The sequence below is a fragment of the Alosa sapidissima genome, chromosome 15 (assembly GCF_018492685.1).
Source record: "Alosa sapidissima isolate fAloSap1 chromosome 15, fAloSap1.pri, whole genome shotgun sequence".
Taxonomy (NCBI): Eukaryota; Metazoa; Chordata; class Actinopteri; order Clupeiformes; family Clupeidae; genus Alosa; species Alosa sapidissima.
Window position 1 is genome coordinate 31,492,425 of NC_055971.1, and position 14,402 is coordinate 31,506,826.

The 14,402-nt window shown below is 45.1% G+C and overlaps 2 protein-coding genes across 3 annotated transcripts in view; one reads left to right on the plus strand and one right to left on the minus strand.

The window, feature by feature from the left end:
* Positions 1-149: 149 nt before the first annotated feature.
* Positions 150-7,978, plus strand: trim59 (tripartite motif containing 59). The gene is made up of 4 exons (XM_042062739.1): positions 150-189; positions 293-403; positions 3,757-3,937; positions 5,354-7,978. The coding sequence occupies exon 4, from the start codon at positions 5,405-5,407 to the stop codon at positions 6,665-6,667; it is 1,263 nt and encodes a 420-aa protein (XP_041918673.1). The 5' UTR covers positions 150-189; positions 293-403; positions 3,757-3,937; positions 5,354-5,404; the 3' UTR covers positions 6,668-7,978.
* Positions 7,942-14,402, minus strand: part of smc4 (structural maintenance of chromosomes 4) — a 38,988-nt gene continuing 32,527 nt past the window's right edge. The window contains exons 19-24 of one of the 2 annotated variants that reach the window (XM_042062734.1): positions 13,842-13,986; positions 13,153-13,326; positions 12,379-12,561; positions 11,770-12,002; positions 10,871-11,054; positions 7,942-8,279 (exon numbers count right to left, since the gene is read on the minus strand). In XM_042062734.1, the coding sequence (XP_041918668.1) occupies positions 8,118-8,279; positions 10,871-11,054; positions 11,770-12,002; positions 12,379-12,561; positions 13,153-13,326; positions 13,842-13,986 (1,081 nt within the window). In that variant the 3' untranslated portion in view covers positions 7,942-8,117. Of the gene's footprint in view, positions 8,280-10,708; positions 10,764-10,844; positions 11,055-11,769; positions 12,003-12,378; positions 12,562-13,152; positions 13,327-13,841; positions 13,987-14,402 lie in introns of those variants that run through there. The other variant, XM_042062735.1, reaches the window with a different exon arrangement.

Genomic DNA, 14,402 nt, shown 5'->3' on the forward strand with positions numbered 1-14,402 from the left:
TTTGTAACATACAACCCAGGTGGCTCTAAACACCATTGAATTGAATGTATTGTAGAATTGGATCATGCTTTTAGGTTAAGAGTTGTGCAAAAACGAATCATGTTTCACACAACTGTTTTGTCCCTTTTGCAGATATGTTTGCAGGTGCCAGTGCATCAAATGCATCAGCACATGAACAATTTCACCATGGTAAGCTCTCAAATAATGGCCAGTAGTCACATAAGCCTCTGTATGCGTCTTTTGTAAAATAATTTAATTCACTGACTTTTGCATTCCTTATTGTGTGTGTCAGAAATGATGGCAGCATCCGCCAGCGGCGCTGGGCCGTACCACCAGCTGCAGGTCCCACAGAAGGAGGGCGGCGCTGGGCCGTACCACCAGCTGCAGGTCCCACAGAGAGAGGGTATGATGCCATACTTCCAGCAACACTTTTTGTACAGCCGTGGACACAGAATTCCACAATGAAACTGACATAGCATGACATAAAATGACCTCCTTTGGTAGCTGACAACACAATCTGCCCTCTCAAAGTTTTGTTGATGCTTCCCAATATATAAATTAATATCTTTGTTTTGCAGGTGCCAGTATATCACCGTATGGGACCATGCACACCCCATTTCGTGCCCCACAAGGTGAAAACGGGCAGCTTTTGAAAGGCAAGTCTATTAGAAAATGTAATGCTATGTAACCACAGAAGTATTTTGCACATTTTTATCTCATGACAATTTGTTTTTACCCTTGTTTAAGACCTCGCCATCCAAATGATGACAGGGATGCTTGCCGAAGTGCTAGTGGTGGTGAAGGAACTTTCGCGAGATGTGCAGTTCATCATGGGGGAAATGGCCGAGGGTAGAACCCCAGCTAGTGGACCAGCCACAAGCCAAGAGCCGTTCCCCGTCCAGCTGCCCATCACAAACGAGGAGGACTTTAATGAGGCCGAAGCCCTCTTAAAAACAGAGGCAGTCCGACAAAAGATGGTAATTTGTTTGATAAACTGAGCTGCATAATGAGACATTCTGCATATTAGGCGGGGCCTTACCAGGTGCTACTGGGCCTTACTGCGCACCCCACCCCCTACCCCATAATCCAACAAAACCAATTGTTTTTGAAAGGTCTGACCATGCTGAACATTGATCAGAATGTTAAGTAAGGGATAATGTATAGAACGCCGGTCATTATCGGGATTCGCCTTGTGAATCAAGTAGAAAGACTTTACATTTTGGTCTCTACTATTTAGGGAAAGCCAATATACCACTCAAACCTTACATTTTCTGAAAGCTTGTGTCCTCTAGATGTTATTAAACATGCAACAGACAGATGTCACACCTTCCCCTAGCTCATGGAGAGTCATGTTCCTGTAATGGATTTCCCAACATTTCTACATTTCAACATTTTAACATTTCACTGTTTTTTATCCATGTTCCGCATGGTCGGACCTTTAACACCAGTGTTCCAATTGAGTTACATCAACAGGCAAACTGGAATTGTACTTAAATCCATTTTTCCTCACATCTCAATAGATTGCCCGCTTGGCCATGGTGGGAGGCACCAGCTCGACCTGCATGATCAGGAGGATGCTGGCAGCAGCCTTAACAAACGGCCTGGCCTGTAAATTTAGTTGGGCAGGGAAAGCGTACAAACACATTGAGGCCAAGCTGCCATTTAGGGACACTTACCTGCAAGACTGCATGTTTGATGAGTTTAACTTAATATTCCTTGTGCTGTTTTCAGCTGGCAACAAGTTATTTCAACCCAACTGATGCAATGAGTATCTTATCATTCCTTAAACAACCATTTTGGATTCATGTCTTTCAGTTGCTTCTCGGCAGTGTGACAGGAAGCTCACACAGCAGGCCTTCAGTGACATTGTGAAGAACTGGCTACGTTACGCCCCTTGGCGTGCAGGAGGCTTAAAGAAAAATTAGATGTAAGTGAATTTGATATTCCTAATATTCCTAAATAGCTGTTGCATAAGTTGCTCTGCAAAATGTTTCATCGTGAGTGCTGACATGTTGTCTCTGCTTCTCTCCCACAGTGTCCTCTTCATATGTGCTATGGCCCTGCACACATACAAGCCCACTCACACACACACATAGCATCACCCCCTTGTTCTTCATGTTTTGTTTGTTGCATTAAAAAAAAAAGAATAATATAAAAAAAATAAAAAAAATATCTAATACATGTTTTTATCCATATAACTAAATGAATCCAAAATGTGTCTGTTGTTATTATACGGTTAGTCCTATTGTTGGTGGCATAGTCTTACTGCTAAATAGAGTGTATTTTCAATGGAGGTTGATGTTGATTGTTCTGCAAGGTACAATGCCCATCACTCATTTTAATACATACATACATACATACATACATACATACATATATATACATACATACATATATATATATATATATATATATATATATATATATATATATATATATATATATATATATATATATATATTAATTCATATAAATTAATTTTAGACCTTTTAGATAATGGTTGAACCAATATTGATTCAGTAACATTATTTCAACATAAAATCAACTGAAATTTAAATGTAGATTCTCATTTAGATGATGGTTGATTCACCATTGATTAAGTAACATTATTTCAACATAAAATCAACTGAAATTTAAATGTAGATTCTCATTTAGATGATGGTTGAATCACCATTGATTCAATGTCAGTATGGTTGAAAATCCGATGTTGATTCAACACAAAGTAGAGGGGACACTTTCAACATCGGATCAATGTTAGGCTTCAACGTAGTTTCAACATTTCTGCCAAACCATATTTCAACGTTGATTCAACTGAATTTTGCTATGTGGGATACATTTCCCACCAGCGGAGCTAGTTGGCTAGTTCAAACTTTTGCCAACTTAATAAAAGCTTAACTCGTGTCACACTGTTCGCCAACAGCAACATTACCTTATTTGTTTTCAAGTAGCAGGGAATTCAAGCCAAACCGTTGCAACTCTGCCATCAATCATTATGTTAAGCCCACCTAACGACTCTATACACGATTTGATTGGCCTGATTGAGTTTCGATTTCTGGAGCTCACTAGCCAACGGAGAGTTGCTACTTTGCTGCCGCTAGGGGCGCGTCTAGATTTCTAGGCTAGGAGAGACACTCATTCAAGACTAAAAAACTCTTTAAGTTCTAATATTTTTGTTTTTAATTTTAAGTTGCTCAAAAAACGCACACATGAGTACATGGGTATATGCTTCCTTCGTCTCATGATGTCTGATCCACTCTAACATGCTGCTCTGCATCATTGTCCAAGTGCTGGATAGGGATGTATGTAGCTGCAAACATATTTGCATAGCCTGTCCTCTTTTTTGCAAATAATTTCCGAAACTGCCTGCCCCATATGATTTACACACAAACAATCACATTAAACACGCACATAAACACAGAAGTAGGCCTAGGCTACGCGCAGTTTCCCTATCTACTCACTCATTAGGCTACTACACTAGGACATGTTCAGTATCACTTAACACATAAGGGACTTCACTCATTAGGCTACTACACTAGGAGATGTTCAGTATCACTAAGGGACTTCCTGAGTTAAATTCAAAGATGAATAAAGATGGAGGAACTTTACAGTTTGTGAACTAGACGCGGTACGTTTATGACTGACACATTCAACTCTTAGATGGACATCGACACCGAGGTGCATTTATGAACAACTACGTTTGCTCCCAAATAAAAATACTCTCTTCTGATAAATGTAAGCGTTTGTTCTGTTTGGAAGCGAAGCAGATTTGAAGCAGCAAGGTTGGATTCAAATCGCGGGATGACACGGGATTGGGCGAGATGCTCCCTTGAACTTCGCATGCGCGAAACAGTTGACGACGACCGACAGAAGAGGTGTTTGCAGCCGGCCAGTCCAAGAAACACAAGAATGACGTCCACGCCTTGATGAGCAACTGTTGGTGAGCACAATTTTTTAAGTCCACTCAACTGGACCTAATTCTATAAAGTAGCCAGTTACAAAATGAAACGGTGTCTGCACGATGTGAAATTATTTGATACAGAATTGCGAGCAAGCGGTTATTGTTATGTGGATTCCAATGACGGAAGGATACATTGTAACTCGCTAGCATGGCTATCAAGCTGTTGTTCTCGTGGGCAGTTAGATGAAGTACTCAGAATGGTTCATGAGATTATATCTGCTGGGATCTGTCACTTGGATCGTACAGTTTGAACTGGTCCAGTTTGAGCTTGTATTGTGCAGGCCACTTTTGAACAGTAGCCTAGTTATTGTTTGGAGCATGTTTGAGATTTAGCTCAAATAGCTGACAGTGAGGATCTAATGTTGACAGTATTTAAACATGTATAAAATAAAGATTTAGGGGGTTTCATGTAGAGGGGTTACATTAACGTTTATGGTTATGGATAGCATTTTGACTTATATCTTAGATGTTGATTAGGCTTAGGCAATCTCCCTCCATCAATGAAAACCCAACTGTTTTAACGGACGAAGGCAACGTTATTAGGCTCTGACATTTGATAGCACGACACAGTGTTCACTACAATAAGTCAGGATTCGGTTTCTTCCTCACATGGTCTGTTACCGTGAGTGAGTCAGAGAACAGAACACTAGGATGTGGATCTTTCAAATGGGCCCTAAATGATATATTTCCAAAATGATGTTCAAACTAAGTCTGCTTTTCCTCTTAATTTTATAAATCATAACAAGGCTTCCCTTCCTCCCGTCTTCCTCAACACCCACGTTACGCCACCCTTGTCACGTATACTTTTGTGTGAGGCTAAACTAAAGTGTCTGAGGACCGTTAATGGCTATGCCTCATATTAATAGGGGGGTGACAGAAAAGGTTGTAAGTGAGCCTGCTGATGAGTTGGCCTGAAATAGTTTCTAACATGTATGTGAGAATCATAAGACAGCAGAAAGATTTCTGACTTCATGGTCAAGAGTAACCCTGTTTGTTTAGCCCGTGTGTGTGTCTTGAACCTGAACTTCGGTTGAGTCTGTCAGTTCCCTGGAGCAAGGATTAGTCTGGAAGTGAATTAATGAAATCCTTTTATGGTCAACACTTGCTTAATTTTGAAATTAATCAGATCACAATCAGATTATGTCAGACACAAAGTGCCTTGAAATAAGTGCAACACCATATAGACTACTACACGATCAAAGACGAGGCTCTGTAAAATTTGCATGATGGGGGATTTCTTAAATGCGCCAGTTCCATTTGGGGACAATGTTGTAATTTTCTCTTCCTAAAGGCCTACCTAGGTGCAGTTTCTATTGGGCTGCAAAATGAGTACGTATGTATGAATGAAACATTACAGTCACGATTGGAAAATAACATGGCGGAGATCTGTTTCAGGACTCTATGTGGCGCTTCCATACCTCATCCCACTGTGACCGCTCGTGAGGGATGGACAACCTGGAGGAAGACCTGACGTGCTCGGTGTGCTACGCGCTGTTCACGGACCCGCGCGTGCTGCCCTGCTCGCACACCTTCTGCAAGTGCTGCCTGGAGAGCGTGCTGCAGGTGTCCAGCAACTACTCCATCTGGCGCCCGCTGCGTCTGCCTCTCAAGTGCCCCAACTGCCGCAGCGTGGTGGAGCTGCCGCCCACCGGCGTGGACGCGCTGCCCATCAACGTGTCGCTGCGCGCCATCATCGAGAAGTTCCAGCGGGACGGAGGGCCGCACGGCCGGCCGCCCACCTGCCCCGAGCACCCGCGCCAGCCGCTCAACGTCTACTGCGTGCAGGACCGCGCGCTCATCTGCGGCTTCTGCCTGACCGTCGGCCGCCACCAGGGCCACGCCATCGACGACCTGCAGGCGGCGTACGTGCGCGAGCGCGACGCCCCCGAGCAGCTCGTCCAGCAGCTGACGGACACGCGCTGGGCCGAGGTGTGCGCGCTGGCGGAGAGGCTGGAGCAGGAGAAGGCGCGCGGGGAGGGTCTGGTGCGGCAGGACCGCGAGGCCGTCGGCCAGTTCTTCCAGGGCGTGCAGAGGCTCCTGGAGCGCAAGCGGGACGAGTATATGGCAGCGCTGGACGCGGCGAGCGCCGAGCTGGCGCGCAGCTACGACCCGCTCATCGAGAAGCTGAAGGACATGCAGGAGGAGCAGCTCAGCCTCATCTCGCTCGGCTCCGCCGTGCAGGACGAGGAGTCGCCGCTCGCCTTCCTGGAGAAGGTGCACCTGTTCCGCGCACGCGTCTCCTCCCTCACCCAGACCCCCATGCCCCAGGTGGTGCCGCTCTACATCGCCCCCCGGGCCGGGGACTTCCTGCGCGAGCACTGGGCCAAGGTCACCATCGGAGGCCTGGAGCAGGGTCCTGTACCCAAGGTGGCCTGTCACACCAGGGGCTGCCTGGGGAAGCCCGCCCCTCCCGCTGGCCTCTCCCGCGCCTGGCCGGACCCCCGGCAGCGTCCCCTCCCCCTCTTCGCCCTGCTGGTGCTGTTGGTGGCGGCGGGGCTGCACCTGGATCCGTTTGGAATGGCGTCTTTGGGGCTCTCCGTGGTCGCCCCGCTCGGCGAGCTCCTCCAGAGCCTGGCTGACCAACTCGTCTGGCCCTTTGACGTCCAGGGACTGCTGGAGGAGCTGGTCTCGAACGTCTGTGCAAGTGTCTTCTCCCTGGCCGACAAAACGTACCAACACTTTGCCTTTTTCCTCCAGGCTTCGCAGTAACAGTGCCCAAGAACATGCAGTGCTTTTTCTTTTTGCTTTGTGTGGAGCGTGGGGTCTGGGTTGCCGTGATGCAGATAGAATAATATATGTACTGTTGGTTTCAGGAAACAAAAGGTTGAAATGGATCGCAACATCAGGTCGAGACACAAGACTGCTTTGAAACTTGCCAAACCATGAAGTCTTCTTAAGAGAACACGTGACCAAGTCTGAGGCAATGTTAAGTCCAACATGCCCCGTCAAACAAACTTTTAGCACCTTTCTCAACAATAGTTCTTTATAGTGTATTCATTGATAGCAATTGATAATGCACACAATTTTTATGAAAGTTTCAGTTATGTTGCAGATTTATTTGTAGTGCATCCAAGTACAATTCTGTTCCAAGGGCATGACCATTATAGTAATGTAAACGATCATGCCAGGTGGCTTTTCTACTTAAAGGTGTAATTAGCCTTTTTACAGCACAGCTACTTTTACTCATGTATACATGATGCCTTTAAAAACACTACTGGTAAAGGAACAACTATTTTGGATATCACCTTATTTACCATCTGCCTCGGAGTTACCCTTACAAAAAAATAACTGCACTACTTCCAAGTGTTTTTTGGAGGAATTATCTGCATTTCTTATGCAGGAAATGCAATATTTTGGATATGAAAATATTATTGTACTGCAGTTTTTTTTTTTTTAAGGGTAGATATGAGGATACATACCCATCTGTTCTCTGTGTACAGTAACCCTGTCTGACACCTTAGCTTAGCGTAATTCAGTAGCAATGGGTTAGACCAGCTGGCCTGTTGCTCAAATGGAGCTAGAGGCTAACTTCTAGGCTTAGCGTAATGCAGTAGCAGTGGGTTAGACCAGCTAGCCTGTTGCTCAAATGGAGCTAGAGGCTAACTTCTAGTGAACTATACTAAGGAGGCTAATGGTATCAGACTGGGTCATTGTTGCATGATGCATAACATGAGATGGGTACGTATACTTACATCCAACTCTGGAACAGAGGGCAAAAAAAGTTAATTTCCCAAATAGTCGGTGTGTCCCTTTAAAGGAAACAGAAATGTGGACCTCGATTATGTAGCCGCTATTGTTTGGCCTTCAATAGGCTGGGGAAACTAACACATAGTAGCAAAGGACAGCAGCTAGAAGGCTAACGTGAAGTAGCTGGCAGTCACTGTGAACCTTAGCAAACGCTTGCTTACTGCCTTAACCTCATGCTGTGAATGCATACAAATTAATACCAATATTTTGAGAACACAAATAATGACACCACTGTAAACACTTTAATAAAGTTTATTTGTAATAGTTAAAAAAGAGCAGCTTTGTGTGTAAAGAATTTATACATAATGATGAACAGAGGAGTAAAAGACAAAATGGAAACAGGAAAACGATTAGACGATACACAACATTAAAATCGACATACAGGAGACAGAGAGTGGAGTCTGTGCAGACCTCAGGCAGAGGACACCACCTCCTGCAGACTGATGGTCTTGGGGTTGATGGGGACACTCTTGGTGGTGTTGTAGGTTTTGTAGATGCCGATCAGGCGGTCTGCGATCTCAAACATGTTGTTCCTCAGGGAGATGATGATGAACTGGGCATTCTTGGTTTGCTCCTATGGAAGAGAGGAGGGGAGAATTTTCAGAAGTTAAAACAAACTATGAGCATTGTAGCAGGAGCAAGCCATTCTTCCTTCAGACTCTACTCAGTCAGCAAACAGTCACAGTGGGTCAAAGGTTCTGATTAAATGAAGGCTTAAAATGGAAATGCAACAACACAAAGGCTGATGCTTTGCTGCAAGACCCAAACCCACAGTCCCTTACGCAACGCTGCCAACGTTGCCCAAGATCCACAGGCCACCCAGTAATCCGCTTCGCTTGTTCCAGAGAACAGGTAAGACGTGAGCATAAGAGGTTCCCTCTGCAGTGGAACCAGACATACTCACACACTCTCCTGCATTGGCATTGTTGCTCCAGATTACTTCATTGTAAGTGTGCCCAACCATGTCTCAATGCGGAGAGCTCTCGTGCCCCACACACCTGAGCCAGCCCCTTACATCAGAGCTGCTCCACAGCTCCCTCCTCATTAGCTGGTTTCGCACCAGAGGGGATTTCTGCACTTCCTAGAACATAACATTCCTATATCCCCTTTTTTTCGCGGTTTCACACCAGACGGATTTGGGCATTATTAAGTTCCTCTGACCGCAGTTCCTGGAACTCTTGAGGCAGAACACGTAGGTGGTAACGACAGGACGCAGGGATGTCATGCAAAGTTCTTTAGTGCGCTAGAAAAATTACAATGTGAAACCATTAACAACCGGATCAAATGAATTCAATGTAACTAAACACAAATGTTGTTTCGGTCCTTGGTCCAGACTTTCAGGTGTGACATGACACCATGTTCATCATAACCTGTAACTCAGCGTACTAGCCTATGACACGACAACAATTCCAATTAAATACCAGATGTTTTATATATTACTTAGGTAACAATAAAATCAAAACATCGATTTTCCAAACGGATCTGATGACTAATGTTGGGCTACTGTTAACCAGCATGCGACAGTAGACATTAGTATTCAAATAATTTTAAAATGTAGGCTAGTTAGTTAATTTACTCGCATTTGGCGAGGTGAATGGGTGCCTATATTAAACCCTGTAGTAAGTGATGATGCTATACACTGTCGCCGTGCTTTAGTCACTCCTTACGCCCTCATCCCAGTTCTCATGGCCACTTGGCCAGAGCACATGGAAATGAAAAGCAGGTTTTGGAGGAGAGTAGTTAGTAGAACTGATTTAGAAGTGACTTAGGCCTACACTTTAAATCTTCTTTTTCATTTAAAATGAAACACTTGGCAGATGCTACAAATTATCGTTTTTAGGAATGAGTAGCAAGCAACTATGATATCTGACACACATCACAAATCCCCCATCACTGACTGACTTATTAGCATGAGAAATGCTCCAATGTAACAACTGATAAGATGCCAATGTGACCGTCAAATGTTCCGTCGAGTGTCTGGCATACCAAGTACCAAACTAACGTGTTAAACAGGTTTTTTACGGTTTTATTTTGGTTATGTTGACATATCAACCAGAAGGGTTATAGCCTACAAAAAAAGATTAATCCGCCTTTTGAATGTCCGTGTTCCTCTTTCTATTTACTCTTAGCATCAGGGTTTCCCTGATTGCAACAGTAGCATTACACCTGGCTAAAGAAACAAACGTTTCTGCTTCCTATTGGGCTAGACTTCTATCCATAACATGACAATAAAATTATTTTAATTTAAACATTGCAGCCTAACTATTGCCAGTACCATCAACTCATGAAAAGCATTTTCATTTACCAGAAATATAGGCTATTTAAAAAAATAAAAAACTATAAATCCAAGGAGATTCCATCAGTTTAGCAGCCGCGAGCCGCACGAGAGGAGGCAAAGAGCCGCAGGTTGGCCACCCCTGCTATACACTGTCGCCGTGCTTAAGTCACTCCTTACGCCCTCATACCAGTTCTCATGGCCACTTGAGCAGAGCACATGGAAATGAAAAGCAGGTTTGAGGAGAGTAGTTAGTAGAACTGATTTAGAAGTGGACTGTTCCTATAACTAAGTTGCTGTAACTACTTGGTCCAAAAGAGACTATAGATATGACGGTATCCTAAACCCCAGTGCCCCACTCACACAGATGTAGCAGTATCCTAAACCCCACAATGCCCACTCACACAGATGTAGCAGTACCCTAAACCCCACAATGCCCACTCACAGAGATGTAGCAGTACCCTAAACCCCACAATGCCCACTCATAGATGTAGCAGTACCCTAAACCCCAGTGCCCCACTCACACAGATGTAGCAGTATCCTAAACCCCACAATGCCCCACTCACAGAGATGTAGCAGTACCCTAAACCCCACAATGCCCACTCATAGATGTAGCAGTACCCTAAACCCCACAATGCCCACTCATAGATGTAGCAGTACCCTAAACCCCAGTGCCCCACTCACACAGATGTAGCAGTACCCTAAACCCCACAATGCCCCACTCACACAGATGTAGCAGTACCTTAAACCCCACAATGCCCACTCACAGAGATGTAGCAGTACCTTAAACCCCACAATGCCCCACTCACACAGATGTAGCAGTACCTTAAACCCCACAATGCCCACTCATAGATGTAGCAGTACCCTAAACCCCACAATGCCCCACTCACATAGATGTAGCAGGCCACGATGGAGACGTTTTTGAAGTCGAGGGCGGCGTCAATCTCATCCATGAAGTAGAGTGGCGTGGGCTTGAAGTGGTGCAGGGCGAAGACCAGCGCCAGCGAGCTCAGAGTCTTCTCTCCGCCCGACAGGTTGTAGATCTTCTTCCAGCTCTTCTTCGGGGGCCGCACACTAACAGAGACAGAACAGTCGCAACTGTCAAATTAGCTGCACACTAACAGAGAGAACACCCAGAAGCGTTAAACTCTGCCGAACCCTCAAATGCCTCTACTGCTACAAACAACAACATGACCTTCAGTACAGAATTCAGGGTTCCAACTCATTTTCATTTCAAAACTTTTCCATGACCTTCAATGACATTTCTGATTCTCACAACCTGTAATTACACAGATTTGCACATTTTACTCAATAGGTGGGGTATAACTGCTGAATAACAATTAAACAACATTTTCCTTTTCCAATAGGCTTTTTCCTAATAGGGTCATAGGCCATGTCAATTCAATTGGAAACTTCATCACATGGCAGAAATTAGGCAATGGGACATTAACCATGGAGTGGTACAAGAACACACAAACACCTTTATTAATTAACACATTATTAATTTCATTAGACCTGCATACAGAACAAGATGTTCAAAACTTTCAATGAATTTCCAGAATTCCATTATGTTTCCAGGCTTGCTAAATGGGATTTTAAAATGCCATGATTGTGAAAACCCTGGGAATCCTGAAACTAGCATTGATGAGGCAGCATTATTGCTCGCAAGCTGTAAACATGCACAGATGCGTCTATATCAAAACATAAAGGCCAACACATCTCACAAAACGTCTCTCAACACCCATATACTGCAGTTATACACTGGCTCAATTTCACAGGGAGTCCTTGCCTGAAGTTGATGCCTTCGGAGAAGGGGTCCAGGCTGTCAACGAGCTCCAGCTCTGCGTCGCCCCCCTGTGTCAGCATCTGGTAGTTCTCCTTCAGCTTGTTGGTGATTATGTTGAAGCCGGCCATGAACTCGTGCAGCCGCTGCTTGCGCAGCTCCTCGTAGCCGCGCTTGAAGTCGTCCCTCAGCGTGGTGATGTCGTCCAGCTCAGACACCCGCTGCAGATACAGCTCCTCCTACAGGTACCAGAGAGGGAGGGAGAGAGGGGGATGGAGGGATAGAGATGGACGGAGAGAGAGAGAGAGAGAGAGACCATTTATGTGTGTATTACACCAACAATTCAATTCACTGACCCAGAGACCACCATTCTGACTAAGAAAGCAATCTTACGCCCACCGCTGAATAAAACAAATGTGATTAAAACTACAGTCCAGGAACCACCAGTAATGCCTTCATGGCCCAATGGTGGAAAACCCTTTCATGCTTATCAGGAGTAAAATCACCGAAACCTCATTGAAGTAAGCACAGCACAACTCTTTACTGAAGCGTGTCAATCAATCCACATTACTCAAGCGTCACGCATTTCAGAGGGCCGTAGAGGAAGTTGGCTACCTTCTTCTTGAACTCTGCGATGGCACCCAGGTTGGGCTTCATGTGGGCGCAGCGGTCCTCCAGCAGGGCGATGGCGTTCTTGAGTACGTCAGAGCTTCTGATGGCCTCCAGCTCCTCGGCCGTCAGCGGCAGCAGCTCCTCCGCTGGCTTGTCATCAATAGGGTGCAGAGACAGCTTGGTGGCCTGAGCAGAGGGCACAGAACCAAGTGAGGAAAACAGAGAGATTTAAATAACAACGTGAGAATGAAAGTCTCTCTCATTCTATATTTGTGTGTGTGTGTGTGTGTGTGTGTGTGTGTGTGTGTGTGAGAGAGAGAGAGCAGTCAGTCCACACAGACCTGAGGAACTGATGTGGAACTGTATCATTGGTCTTTAAATGTCAACCCTGACTGTTAAATGTTAACCCTGACTGTCACCTGAGGTACCTTTTGGGCAGAGTAGATGCGTGGCATATGCACTGGGGTGCTCTCTCTCTCTCTCTCTGTGTGTGTGTGTGTGTGTGTGTGTGTGTGTGTGTGTGTGTGTGTGTGTGAGTGAGTGAGTGAGTGAGTGAGTGAGTGAGTGAGTGAGTGAGTGTGTGGACTGACTGGCTGCTCTCTCTCTCTCTCTCTCTCACTCAGTCAGTCAGGGTTAACATTTAAAGACAGAAGATACAGTTCCACATCAGTTCCTCAGGTCTGTCACCCGAGGAACCTTTTTGGGCAGAGTAGACAGACCATGTGCACTGGAGTGCTCTCTCTCTCTCTGTGTGTGTGTGTGTAATGTTTGACGGACCTCTTTCTGCCAGTGTTTGATCTTGTTGTTGTTCTCGGAGATGGCCGTGTCGATCTGCTCCACTTTGAGGCGCACGTTGAGGGACTCCTTCTGCAGCGCATGCTCCTGCTCCTGCAGCACCTTGATCTCCTGCAGCACCGACTTGTGCTGCTCTTGCACCTCTGGCAGCGCCTCCTACAGGACGGGAGGACCACAGGCACACTCAACAACCAGCACTTAGACAGCCTCAAGGAGTAGAGATACAGTTGAAAGTTAGCTGAACTCAAACCAAGTTTTTTTTATCATAACATCTCTGCATATTCATCAACAGCATAGACCTTTCAAATCTTTAAAAGAACCTTCTTTTTGACAGTACTACATCGTGACAAGTTCAGTTCAGAATTCCTTGGTGCCATCTTGTGAGCTAGCCCGCTTTTCCACCCGTTTAGAACAGAACCGAAGATGTGGCATCAACACAGGGTGTTGTGTGCATAACTAAACTGCAGAATGACACACCCACTTCGGTTCACAGGAAAAAACCAGCCAGCACCGAACAAACTTGTCAAGTTCCGAACAGATTTATTTCTGATCAAAATGCTCCGAGCCGTTCTGGAACATCTGCAGCGTGCACAGAGGCGCTTTTTTGGTTCATGGTGTGACGGGCCTCCGAGAGGGGCCGTGCCGGAGTGTGTGTGTCGTAGGGAGCTCACCTCGGCCTCCTGGCAGGCCTTCATGATCTCCCCTGCCTGCTCCTCCAGCTGTTTCAGCTGCTCCGTCAGCTCCTCCATGGTCTTCTTGTTCTCCTCCACCTCCTGCTCCACCTTGGCCACCGTTTCCTCAGACTTCTTTAGATTACTGCCCACAAAACAAAATAGTACATTACAACTAAATAATACTTTTGTTTATATAGCGCTTTTTGGTCTGAGACCAAAGTACCAGAAACTAAATATTTCTGAAGCGGTTTACAGCAGGGCTTAAAGGATGGATAATGTGCATGAAGAGCACATTTTTGAAGCAATCATAAAATTATTCCAGTTAAGTACCGGAGAACTTTGAGCCCAGTCTTGTGTTTAGTACAGAATTCTACTTTAATTTACAACTTGGGTTATGACAACCAAAAAAAAAAAAAAAAAAACACTGCAAAAAGCACTGATCTGAAGAACAAAGAGTAACCACCAATCTAAAAATAACGTTTAGCACAGTATGTATTTAAAGGAGAACTCAAGAGTTTTCAAATAGATCTGTTTCTCAAGGTCACAGAGTACTGTTGG

Bases quoted from the DNA above. Each gene is read 5' to 3' on its own strand.
- trim59 (XM_042062739.1), top strand. From the start codon at position 5,405: ATGGACAACCTGGAGGAAGACCTGACGTGCTCGGTGTGCTACGCGCTG.